Source organism: Rattus norvegicus, chromosome 9 (genome assembly GCF_036323735.1).
Source record: "Rattus norvegicus strain BN/NHsdMcwi chromosome 9, GRCr8, whole genome shotgun sequence".
Classification (NCBI taxonomy): Eukaryota; Metazoa; Chordata; class Mammalia; order Rodentia; family Muridae; genus Rattus; species Rattus norvegicus.
This window is the reverse complement of record NC_086027.1, coordinates 32,416,415-32,430,089: the sequence shown is the minus strand read 5'-3', so window position 1 is coordinate 32,430,089 and position 13,675 is coordinate 32,416,415. Positions and strand designations below refer to the sequence as shown.

At 40.5% G+C, this 13,675-nt stretch overlaps 1 protein-coding gene across 45 annotated transcripts in view; it reads left to right on the top strand.

Annotated features, from left to right (window-relative positions):
- Rims1 (regulating synaptic membrane exocytosis 1) overlaps positions 1-13,675 on the top strand; it is a 499,647-nt gene that overhangs the window by 262,909 nt on the left and 223,063 nt on the right. For all 45 annotated transcript variants that reach the window (XR_010054639.1, XR_010054638.1, XR_010054637.1 and 42 more), the window contains 1 exon segment: positions 13,067-13,404. Coding sequence is in view for 39 of the 45 variants with exons in the window: in NM_052829.3 (NP_439894.2) it covers positions 13,067-13,404 (338 nt within the window). In the remaining 6 variants the exon portion in view is untranslated.

Below are 13,675 nucleotides of genomic sequence, written 5' to 3'. Positions count from 1 at the left end.
AAGGTCCAGGTGCTGATTTCTGAATTTGTCTTTGTTGGGTGTTTCTTGGTTTCTGTTTTCTCTCTGGATTTTATTGTATGTTGCCTGTTTTTCTAGTCAGTTCAGCTGATGTGTCTTTAGGGAATGTCTGCTTGTATTGGAGGCTGGCATGCTGGGGTGAGTTGCTGGAAGGAAAGTTAGAGGATAAGGTCTTTTTGATCTGTTGGGGATGGGGTCAAAGAGGAAAGAGAGACCATAGCAGATTTCGTAGGACAGAGCTGGGAATAAGACTGGATAAACTAGATCTCAGAAGCAGTAGGAGAGGAGTGGTTCTGCCTTCAGCCTTCTTGATGTCCTGAGAGGAGTGGCCCTTGCTTTAGCAGGAGAAGCCTGCTAGAGTTAGGATCTGAGTCAAAGCAATAGGTGGGGGAAGAGGGATTAGGAGGGGAAGGTTTGTGGGATACTCAGGAGATGTGGAAAGGGGCCAAGGCTGCAGTTGGTGTTCTGTTGCAGTGTTAGGGAATGAGACTGGAGGATTGGGTCTGGGGAAACAGGGAAAAGGAGGTCTTTGGGCAGCCTACCTCCATGTGAAAATTTTATATCATCAATGCAAATATGAAGTTTTACATCAGATATAAATAATGAAATAATTTTAAAGCACATATAATCATTTTGGAAATAAGCCGAAAGTAAGCGTATTATAGATAGACATGATTATATACCAGGGATAATGTTCAGAAAACTGAAATACACTCATATGTATGGCACATGCTTGCATGCATGTGCGTGTATGTGGTATGTGTGCATGTGTGTGAAACATATTAGGTGGGAAGAGTTGGCAAGAACTATTACATGTCAAAGAGTCTTAAATCTATGGGAAAGTAAGCAAGCAAGCTTAAGACCTAGGGTATATGACATTACTGTACAACACATATGAGCCCCTAGGTTCAATCCCCTGTATCACTGTAGGGGCCAGGGAGAACGTTTTAAAAGTTTATAGGATCTAGAAATGGCATGCAGGATTTACTGCATCATCAAGGACATGCAAAACACTCAGTCAAGGAACTGATTTTAGAAATCATCTTGGAAAAGATAATTTTTTTTCTACATTGTCAGTAGAGTTATGTGGGGGTAGATAGATATGTGGAAGAGTCATCGTATTCAAGACTTATAGTTAAGAGAACTTGATGAATAGAGACAGACTCAGTAAGCTGCAAGCCATCTCATATTAATGGCTTGGATTATCGTGTGGGTGGGACTGATAGTGTAGGACAAGAGCCCATCTTGTGGAAAACATACTTAGGTCTACAGCACACATTTTGAGCCTGAGGTTTATGCTATTTAAGTGGCCATATGTATCAAATGAGAGTGAATATACGAGTGTGTTTTAAATGCTGATTAGGCTGGAGGCAATGACTTTAAGACATTGGTTTATACTGAAAGGTAATCTGTTTGAGTAGCCAACACAATTAAAAGCTTAATTATATTTTATCTTATTTAATTTCTATTTCATATGCTTCACTGGGCAGATATCATGTTGACATGATAGGCGTGGGTATTATTTATTAATCAAATATTCATTTATGGTATAAATGCTCTAAAAATGCATGTTTTAAAGCAGTTGTGGCAAAAAGGAGACTGTTTACATTTCTCATGGAGCCCTATTGGGATATAAAATTAAGTGAGCAAGAATGAATCCCTGTGTGACACCATTTAATATGTGTTGGTGAAGATTTTCGTCAGGGACATGTAAAGAGGTAATGTCAGGGCACGACCGGAAGACAAAATTGCCTTCGCGTTTCAGAAAGCAATAAAGAAAACTGGGGTAAACATCCAGATGCTGAAGAGGAATTCAGTAAGAGCGGGGGTGGCTAAATGTATTCAAATGTGGATTACCAACATTGGGGAAAGAAAAATGTAACTGTGAGGATGGTAATAAAGTTTCCGGAACGTGAAAACCAAACCAGGCCTGAGGAAGTGGAAAGGGTATGGATTTAGGATACACTGAGAGCAGGATTTTAGGTTAAAAGGACAGAAGAGACAAACATGATTGCTGCCTAGCCTCCTCTGAGAGGCTTCCTCTGGCAGCTGATGGAAACAGGACACTAGGAGAGCACGACCCACAGAATCACCTAAGCAGGGCTAGTGGATGAAAGGCACAGAGATTCGGAAGCAGCAATCAGGGAACCTGCGTGGGTCTGTGCTAGGTCCTCAACGTATGTGCTGCGGTTGACGTACGTGCTGCGGTTGTTTAGCTTGGTGCTTTTTGTGTGTATGTGTGTGGGGGGGGCCTCTGACTAGTGGGAGTAGGGTGTCTCTTTCTCTTTTGCCTGTTCTTAAGACTCTTTTCTGTCTACCGGGTTGCCTTGTCCAGTCTGGATGTGAGCTTTTGTGCCTCCTTATACCTTGCTTTGACGTGTTTGGTTGGTATTGCCTAGAGGAGGACTCATTTCTGAAGGGAAATGGAAGAGAAGTAAATCTGGGGAGACGGGTCAGTGAGCAACACATGCGATTAATTTGAATGAGGATACCTTGTGTTTTAAGACAAAACATAGAGGATAAACATTGCTATAAATTAAGGTGCTGTTAAAGTACAAACTCTGTTTGATAAATATAGTTCAGCCTTGTGTTATCTGCAAGAAGTGGTGCACCTGTGGATTGTAGCACGATTATCCTTTAATCTACAGGTAATGTCCACTAATGAGTAGGTGTATGTCATGCTTGTGTTTCTGGTACTGAGTTTCCTCACTCAGGATGCTTTCTTTCTAGTTTCACCCACTGATGTGCTTCTAGGACTACTAACAATGGAAAGAGGGACTGTCTCTTACTCTTTTATCTGCTTTTGGGACCCTTTTCCTTCTAAGGGGCTTGCCTTGTCCACCTATGTGGAGGGTATGTGCCTAGTCATACTGTAACTTGATAGGCCATATTTGGTTGCCCTGCCCTTTTCTGAGGGGAAAAACAGAAGGAATTGACCTGGGGGGAGAGGGGGGATGGGGGAGGGGCAGGGAGGAGTGGAGGGAGTGGAAACTTCGGTTGGAAGGTATTATATGAAAGAATAATTAAAAAAAAAACAGAGTGGTGGACCTTCAACACAATGATACCAAAAAAAAATAATTCGAAAGATTTGAAAAGCATATTGGGCAAATAGAGCACAGTCAAAGTATAGCACAGTCAAATTCAGTTTACAAAGATGTCACATTTGACTCCTTCCATTTGATTCTTGCCACTGCAACCGGAGGAATCCTGATAAATCCTGGGGTCTATGAAACCACTGCTTTACTCTGAGGCTCACAATGGCTCCTCATTACTTGCTTCTAAAAACAAAAGGCCATGGCACATAGATTCAGTCCATTTGAAACTGCCTCTTGCCACATGACCTGTCACTTAACCTGATCTAGCTTTTCTTGCCCCCCATGCAAAGTCTTGCAACAGGTTAGTTTTCTGGATGTGTTTGTAGCTTGAGCTGCTCTCCCTGTTATTTATATATATAAATAACATATATATATATATATATATATATATATATATATATATATATATATATTTGTCTTAGCCAGGGTGTGCCTTCCTGTACAAAACATCATGACCAAGAGGCAAGTTGGGGAAGGAAAGGGTTTATTCAGCTTACACTTCCACATTGCTCTTCATCATCAAAGGAAGTCAAGAAAAGAACTCACAGAGGGCAGGGACTTAGAGGCAGGAACTGATGCAGAGGCCATGGAGGGATGCAGCTTTCTGGCTTGCCTAGCTTGCTTTCTCATAGAATCCAGGACTACCAGCCCAGGGATGGCACCGCCCACAATGGGCCCTCCCACACTTGATCACTAGTTGAAGAAATAAATGCCTTACAGCTGGATCTCATGGAGGCATTTCCTCAAGGGAGGCTCCTTTCTCTGTGATAACTCCAGTTTGTGTCAACACAAAACCAGTCAGTACAATAATATTACTGATCAGCATTCTCTGACCAACCAGTGTTAAACTTAAATGCATGGGGTGCCTTTTGCCCTTTCTCTATTCACTTATACCTCTATAGTTCCACTTTACAAATGATGTTTTTGTTTTCTCTGTCTTCATTTAATGGAACATTAGTCCCCAGAAAGGGTTTTCTTTATGTTCACTACTATATATTCAGTGCGTGTGATAATAACGCCTAACATTTAACTGGTATCACAAATTATTTGTTGAAATTAAAAAAAAATGAAGACAGCATGGGACATTTCATATTGCAAAAATTTTGAGAATAAACCTGTCACAGATGTACACATTTTAAATAACACAAATGTCGTTGAGTGTTTACTGTGTCAATTGTATGTCTTTGCTTATTTCTCAGAGAATTGAAGAAAAGGATTACACTTGTGTGTTTGTTTATTTATATGTGTTAGGGTGGGCTCACACTAGTTTAATGTAGTTGGTGTAGTTGTAGAGGTGAAATAACCAAATTCTTTCTGCCTTGTGGGTCTTGGCAGATCATCAGGTTTGGCAGCAAACATGTTCATTCACTGTGCCATCCCACCAGCTCTGTAAACCCATAATTAATTAATTAATTAACTCATTAACTAATTAATTAATTAACTAACTTTACATCTTGATCACAGACCTGCCTCTCTTCTCTCCTCTAAGTCCCACCCTTACAAATCCTTCTCCCCCATTACTGCTCCCTGTCTCCGCAGAGAAGGGGAAGTCCCGTTGGGTATCACCCTGCCCTTGGACTAAGTGGATCTTCATCCACTGAGGCCCAACCAGGCAGTCCAGCTAAGGAGAAGGGGATCCAATGGCAGGCCACAGAGTTAGAGATAGCCCCTGCTATCAATACGGTCAGCTTTTAGGGGTCCTACATGAAGTCCAAGTACCATATTTGCTAGAGAGGTGTAGGGGGCCTAACCACTACTTGCTCTTTGGTTGGTGGTTCAGTCTCTGTGAGCTCCTGTGAGCCCAGGCGGGTTGACTCTAGGTTTTCTTGTGGTGTCCTCAGTTTCTCTGGGACTCTTCCATAAGACTCCCCAAGCTTTGCCTGATATTTGGCTGTGGGTCTCTCCATCTGTTTCTATCTGCTGCTAGATGAAGCCCCTTAGGAGACAGTTATGCTAGGCTCCTGACTGCAAGCCTAGCAGAGTATCATTAATAGTGTCAGGGGTTGGCTCTCTCCAGGGCATGTCTCTCAAGTCATTGGCTGGCCTTTCCTTCAATTTCTGCTCCGTCTTTATACCTGTGTGCCTTGTAGGCAGGACAAATTTTGGGTAGGTTTTGTAGGTGGGTTTGATTGCCCCCTCCATCCACTGAAGTCCCACCTGGCTACCTGGGTATGAGAGCTGACCACATCACTCTCCATGTCCTCACTTTCTAGGAGTCTCAGCTGGAGTCACTTCCATAGACTCCCAGGAGCCTCCTCCGTTCTAGGTCACAGGCTATTCCAGGAGATTCTCCCCACTGATTTCATTTCTCATTCTCAGTCCTCTCCTGCTTCCCCATCTCTCTGTACCTGATCCCCATCCCATTCCCTTCTTTACCCCCTAGCCCACCCAGTTCCTTGCCTCCATCCACCCCTGCTGTCTATTTTATTTCCCCTTCTCAGTCAGAGTCAAGTATCATCCCTTAGGTCCTTCTTGTTAGCTTCTTTGCGGCCGTGGATTGTCAATGGTTATTTTGTACTTTATGGCTAATGTCCACTTATCAGTGAGTACATACCATTCGTGTCCTTTTGGGTCTGGGTTACCTCACCTAGGATGATATTTTCTAGTTCCATCCATTTGGCTATAAAATTCATAATGTTCTTGATTTTAACAGCGAAGTAGTATTCCATTGTACAAATGCACAATGTTTTCTTTAACCATTCTTTGGTTGAGGGACATCTGGGTTTTTTTTCTTCAGTTCCTGGCTATTATAAATGAAGCTGCTATGATTATAGTGTTCATGTGGTACAGTGGGAAATCTTTTTCCCTATTTATTACTATTATTTTTTATTATTGCTATTCCTATTTTACAAATGGAAAGGCCAGAACACAGAGTGATACCATCTGTCCTAGGAAGTTTAATGAGGAGATTGGGAAAGAGTCCAGGCATCTACGCCTGGGTCTGCTTCTTTCCCTCTCATTTATTATGACATTGTTGTTGCCTCTTAAGTTTTATCTACATATCTTACATATTTACAGAAGCACGAGCAGAACCACCTGTAAGACGTTTGTAGACATTGCATATCAATAGATGGTCTGTTTAAAACCAAGTTAAAATGATACAGACTTTGAATCTTTTGAATGTAATATGATTAGTGTGATAAAATTGGTAGGTGCATGTACATGTTTGTAGTTCTGTGGAACAAACTGATTGTCTCTGTATCCTGGCCCCATGATGTTAAGAGCAATTATCGTGCCTTACTATTAAAATAACCATGATGACCAATTATCAGTCATGTGGACACAGTGAGCATCATAGAAAAAAAATAGTGTAAATTTCTTATTTTTTCCAAATATCCAGATCAATGCTGATGGGTGAAGGAAAGAAATACAAAACAGTTGTCTTTTTTGAATGTATTTAAAGGTGAGCCTGTATGTACAACACGCGTTAAGGCACAAGAGAATAAAAACCCAGGGAATAACAAATTGGACATCATTCTACTATTTTTTTCTAGTTTGGATATTTTTATTTCCTGAAATTTTTTACAAAGGGTATATATTGAGTTTTAATGGTTATTTTATTTATTTACATTTCAAGTGTGATCCCCCTTCCCAGTTTCCCCTCTGCAAACCCCCTGCTTCTATGAGCGTGCTCCCCCACCCACCCACCCACTCACTTCACAGCCTCACCGCTAGGGACACATGCTCTGCTATGTTCATAGCAGCCTTATTTATAATAGCCAGAAGCTGGAAATAACCCAGATGTCCCTCAACAGAGGAATGGATACAGAAAATGTGGTACATCTACACAATGGAGTACTACTCAGCTATTAAAAACAATGACTTCATGGAATTCGCAGGCAAATGGATGGAACTAGAAAATATCATCCTGAGTGAGGTAACCCAATAACAAAAGAACACACATTATTCTATGATTTACTCTTACCTTGGTCTGGCTATAAGCAGCTGCCTTTTCAAACCGTAGAGATCTCTGTGTCCTAAAGTTGAATCCCCTTTGAAAAAATTACTATCACTTTATGTGTGTGAGCATTTTGCCTGCATGTGCGTCCGTGTACACCATGTGTGTACAGTGCATTTGGAGGCCAGTAGAGGGTGTTGAGTACACTGGAACTGGAGTCCGGATGGTTGTGAGGAGCTGTGTGATGCTGGGGACCAACCCTTTTCCTCTGGAAGTGCAGTCAGTGCTCTGAACTCCTGAGCCATCTCTCCAGTCCTGAGCTCTATTTGTGGTAAAAGTTCTTTCAGCTCAGCAGCCTCTTCTGTCCCCTGAGCAACTCTTTTTGCATTTCTGCATTTCTTTTTTTTTTTATCTTTATTAACTTGAGTATTTCTTATTTACATTTCGATTGTTATTCTCCTTCCTGGTTTCCAGGCCAACATTCCCCAACCCCTCCCTCTCCCCCTCCCCCCTCCCCCCATTACCGCCCTACCCCCAACCATCACTTTCCCTGGGGGTTCAGCCTTGGCAGGACCAAGGGCTTCCCCTTCCACTGGTGCTCTTACTAGGATATTCATTGCTACCTATGAGGTCAGAGTCCACGGTCAGTCCATGTATAGTCTTTAGGTAGTGGCTTAGTCCCTGGAAGCTCTGGTTGCTTGGCATTGTTGTACATATGGGGTCTCGAGCCCCTTCAAGCTCTTCCAGTTCTTTCTCTGATTCCTTCAACGGGGGACCTATTCTCAGTTCAGTGGTTTGCTGCTGGCATTCGCCTCTGTATTTGCTGTATTCTGGCTGTGTCTCTCAGGAGCGATCTACATCCGGCTCCTGTCGGTCTGCACTTCTTTGCTTCATCCATCTTGTCTAATTGGGTGGCTGTATATGGATGGGCCACGTGTGGCAACTCTTACGCATTTGTCTGGACCTTCCTTAGAGTTTCTTCCTGAGGAGTTCCTGCCTCTGCGACTTTATTTACTATTATTCGAATGGCATTTCATGGTGTTGTTTTAAACAAAGAAAATTTGCAGGACACTAGGCAGTGCTTAAGTGCTTACATGATGAAAGTGCTGAGGGTCTAAACCCAGAAGTTCTGCACACCGCTTTTGGAAAATAAATTTGCAAAAATTTAAGACAAAACCATCACTATGTAGTGTTTGTTGCAGGATAACATTTCCACATACTAAGTTTCACCACGATGTTCTTAAAAACCAGCCATAAATATAGGAAGTAGCTGATCAATAGTTTTCACTGCAGAATTATGCTTCGTGTGAGAAAATATTAGGAGACCAGTGGTAAGTTAAGTGATGTGCCTTCTTTCCATTTAGTATGTATTAAATATAAAAGCATTTAAAATAATTTGAGCATATTTATGCACTAATAATAAAATAATTTTATATATATATATATATATATATATATATATATATAATGACAACGGAAATGCAGGTATCTAAAATTTCATACTAGATTAAACCAAAATACTCTGGGTAAGTAAGTATAGTCGTAAGAGTTCTTTTTGTTAAAAGGCAACACTATAAATTATATTTTTATCATTAATCCAACCATATGAGTATGTAAAGGTTTCCAAAGGGAGAAGATGAACCTGTGAAAATAGAGCAGTAAGACAGCAGCAGGTTTAGAACGCACTCTCCCCGCATGCCCAGAGAAACAAAAACCAAGAAGAAACCACTCATTTCTGTCTATCAATATCCCACCACTCACCATTTCCTCCCACGCCATTTACGTTTTCAACTCGGGGAAACATTGACCTGATAATTTGTCGCCCATCTCTGCTTTACTAAATCCTTCGCAGAAAGACGGGGAGATGTGTAGAGAACCCACCAATATAAGGAAAAGTCAGCAACTTCTGTTCTGTTTCTGTTAATATATTTCCAGCCCTCGTGGTGGTGAATTGACTCAGAACCAGTATGGCGGATGTCTATCCGTAGAAGAATGCTGTGGGACGCAATGCGCTAGGCTTTGCCTTCTGGAATGGTCAGCAGCTCGGATATTTGAAGGCTGGACTCTTATGTACCTATGGAAAAGGGGACCCGAGGGTCCCGCCACTACCCTAAAGACTGATAGACATTTTGTACATGGTAGGGTGAGCTCACAAGACCCTGAACCCTTTGCAAGGATATCTATGTCCCGGTTACAGGGAGAGGAAGTCATTTTCTTCAATGTTGTAGTTGGCTGTAAGTTGCTCGTACTTCTTCAAGTTACCCCTCACCTTCCTCCTGTAATAACCTCAAGGAAACTTGTTTCATTGGCTACACTGAAGTGGAATCCATTCTTTGTTTTGCCACGGGTGCCCCATGTGGAATGAGTCACATATCTGTAAACACTCCACGGCATGGCCAGTGTAAGGAGTTTGCTACCTACCTTTTTTTTTTCCTTCTCATCTTTAGAGATGTTTTATTTCTTGACTCGTACCTTTGTGTGTAAAAGTATAAATAGATATTTTCGGTATGCATTAAAATATACATATAAATAAATTTAAGCGAGAATTTAAATTATCCTAAATCTCATTAAAGTTCTCTATGCAAACTAGAAAGGGATACTCATCATCAAAATTTACATGTGACCATTACCTTATGATGAAGGAGCTACACTTCTTTCTTCCTCCAACCATTTTTTTTTTGTTTTTTCCCCATCTTTATTAAATTGGGTATTTATTTACATTTCAAATGTTATTCCCTTTCCCGGTTTCCAGGCCAACATCCCCCTAACCCCTCCCCCTCCCCTTCTATATGGGTATTCCCCTCCCCACCCTCCCCACCCTCCCCACCCATTACCACCCCCCCCCCCCATTACCGCCCTCCCCTGAAGAATGCCAACCAACCAGAGCTTGCAGGGACTAAGCCACTACCTAAAGACTATACATGGACTGACCCTGGACTCTGACCTCATAGGTAGCAATGAATATCCTAGTAAGAGCACCAGTGGAAGGGGAAGCCCTTGGTCCTGCCAAGACTGAACCACCCCCACCCCCCAACCCCACCCCGCGAACAGGATTCTTATAGTCCTACTGAGCATGAAGTTTTATCTATGACATTTCGTATCTGTGCAGTAAGAAGTGTTGGAATTTATGTTATTTAGGCAAATTTCATCTTCGTGTTTAACCGAACCGTTGTTTTTTTTCCCTAATGTTTAAGTGTGATGCACAAATTTTAAGACCCTGTTAGAACAAAAGATCAGTATATAGTTTCTCCAGTCTTTCAGTTTTTTTCTTTTCATGGAGTTTCAGAAGCCGTGTCACGAAGATCTTTTGTTTCACTTTGTACTTGATTCCTGAACATCTGAACTAAGACAGCTATTACACAGGCTTTTTTTTTGTTTTGTTTTGTTTTGTTTTTTAAATTTGCTTGGAACAGATCCCAAGACACTGAATTCTGTGTAGTACAATTTCTAAAAGGAGTGTGTGTGTGTGTGTGTGTGTGTGTGTGTGTGTGTGTGTTAAGGTTTTTGGTTTAATATAGGTCTTATGATCTTTTATAAGGAAAAATCTGGTAAAGATGTCTCTGCACACCAGGTTTGATTATTTATAACTTCAGACAAACTTAATTAATAATTGTAATTCAAAATGAAAATCTTAAGTGCACATAATTGTGGTGTGTCTTAAAATCTGGATCACAGAGTACATGGCTTTTATTTTTGTGTGAAGTATTTTTCTGTTTTAATATCATATATTTAATTATCTACACATTTAGTATATCTATGTATCTAATACATACATATAAGTAATTTCTTTTTATGTTAGCTAATATGCATAATGTATATAACCAAAAACAAAGATTGAGAACTATTATTATGCTAAACACAAGTATATTAGTATATATCTGCATATAAACTTATTATATAGTATATAAACTTATTATATAGTATATATACTTTTATAATTAATTTTGTTTCACATTCCTGAAGAAGTTCATCCCACATAGAAAATTCTTAAACAAAGATTTTGAGTTATTATTATATATAATGAAATAAGGCATTGGAGGAATTTGGAATAAGGAATACATTTCCCTAAATTTTAAAAATATACATATAAATCATCATATACTTAAATACTAAACATTATTTTAAAATTATCTTCTAAAGTATGGCTATTTCTTGTCCAGCAGTTATGACCTATTTATCATTGGAGATTAAATCAAATGGATTATAAAACTTAATTATTTTACTGTTCAGTATATTCAGAAGCTGAACTCTGCCTGAAATCTCTCAGTTGCCTTTTATTAACCAATTTTTAATGCTTAAAATTAAGCAATAAACAAAACTATGATAGCGTTTGGAGGAGCTATTCAGAATTATTATTACCTATTATCTAATGAAAATTATCCTTTCTCAGCATTGCCACTTTTCCTTTGGCATTTTATTTAACTTAAGGCTGTTGTGTTTTACAAAACGCTGTGGTATAAGGCAGTGGGAGGGAGCACCTTAGTGGGCCCTGCCAAGGTGTTCCCTGAGTAATCAGGGATATAATAGGCCTAGAATAAAAGGGAGTTTATTGTGGGGGGGGGGACTGGAGAAGGGGTAGAGACAGTGCAGGACAGAGAAGGACAGAAAGAGAGAAGAGAGGAAGAGGCCTGCAGGGAACACATGGGGAGAGAGGGTGAGGGGGAAGGGAAAGGAGAGGGAGAGGGGGAAAGGGAGAGAGAGAGGGGGAGGGAAGGAGAGTAGAGAGAGGGAGAGGAAGAGGTTTTATTTTGTAGAAAAAAAAAGCCCACTCTTAAAAATTGACTATGAATTGAAATCTTATGTGTTCAAGACACTCACACCTAGAATTCACATAGCTGATGCAAAGTGAGAAAACTTTTCTATCAAGTTTTTTTTTAACCACAAGATTTCAGGTCTTATCGATGTCTTGTCAGGCATAGGACATAGGCACATCCCTCCCCCATCCTGAGAGTTGGGAGGGCAGTCAGAAATTGTCCGGGGAAGTCCTGGTTTGGGGGTGTCTCTCTTTCCATGTTACCCCTAATTCATTGGTAGGATCAGCACATGTGATCAAGTTTGCTTATGTGGTGACAAAGACAAGGATGTGCCATGCACAGTCTCACTTGGCTTCCGTTTTAATAGAATGGAGGTTGTAATCTATCTCAACTGCTTTGATGTGCGCTCTTGCAGTGAGTTGCTGCCTAGTTTTATGTCATATATTCAGAGGGAGGCTCCTGGGTGTGCTGCCATCTGTCTCTGTCCTCAGCGCTCGTCACTGCTCATATTTTTCAGTATGTTCAATTAGTGTTGGTCCTTGTACGGCATTCATTTTAGATGTCACCAAGAGCAGAGAACTAAATGTCAAGCTTAAACCGTATCTCATCACGTATCATGTATGTTACCAAATGGTCTAAGGTGTTTCAAGAAATCTTACTTTGTCACAGATTAACAAATTCAGCCTCAGATGCATTGCACTGTAAATACATACATGAAAAAATAATCACACCGTATACACAATAAAATAGAAAAAAGCTCGACGTTAATGCATTGCTAGGAAAACAGAGGAATACATAAGTTGGCCTTTTCTTTTGCTCTGGACTGTTTTCTATGTGAATAACTTTCATGAATGACTTTAATAATAGATGGTGCAGAGAAGACAGACATTTATCCAGTCCTTTGAGATACTGAAGTTGATACATGGAAATATTGATTCTAGAGCTCTTTACAGTAATTTCTGATCAGTTATCTGCCTCACCTAGAGCACTTATGCTAACAGATAGTTTAATCAACTTTGTCAATTATACAAAAACATGACACACATATTGTAAAATGAAACTCAGAATCATTAAGTTAAAGATAAGTGAGAAAAATATTCTATTCTGCTTGCTCAGTCTTTAAGCCCAAGCTTTGCTATAGTTGACTGTGAATTGTGTAAAATATATTTTCATAAGAAATTTTCAAAGGTACATATGAAGAAGATGGTGTTCTTTTTGTATAATAGATATTAATATACTAAAAGTAAGGTATTTCTAAAAGATGGAGAAAGTTTATATTGCTTTTTCTCTTCTCCAAATAGGTTATGTGGGTATGCAATTTATGTCGAAAGCAACAAGAAATCTTAACGAAATCTGGAGCGTGGTTCTTTGGAAGTGGCCCTCAGCAGCCTAGTCAAGATGGGACTCTGAGTGACACGGCCACAGGTGCTGGATCTGAGGTGCCAAGAGAAAAGAAAGCAAGGCTCCAAGAGCGATCAAGGTCTCAGACGCCCTTGAGTACAGCAGCTGTCTCTTCCCAAGACACTGCTACCCCCGGTGCACCGTTGGACAGGAACAAAGGGGCTGAGCCCTCACAGCAAGCCTTGGGTCCTGAACAGAAGCAGGCATCAAGATCAAGAAGCGAGCCACCGAGGGAAAGGTAATAATTCTCTAGCAACAAAAATTGAGGCCTTGGTGGAAAGTGCCATGTGTTATCAAGAGCCCAAAGTCTATGTGGAGGAGTATGTAAAAGTCTTACTTCTTAGGGCCCATATTCAAGGCAGCAATGGGCCCGAGATTTTTGCAAATCTCTAAAATATGTCAGCTCCTAAGAGATCCGTGTTGGGAAGTTTGTTCCTGTCTTGCACAGTGAAAGTTAAGCCAATCATTTGAATTATAATCTTCCAACTCTGAGGTGAAAAAAAGGCCCT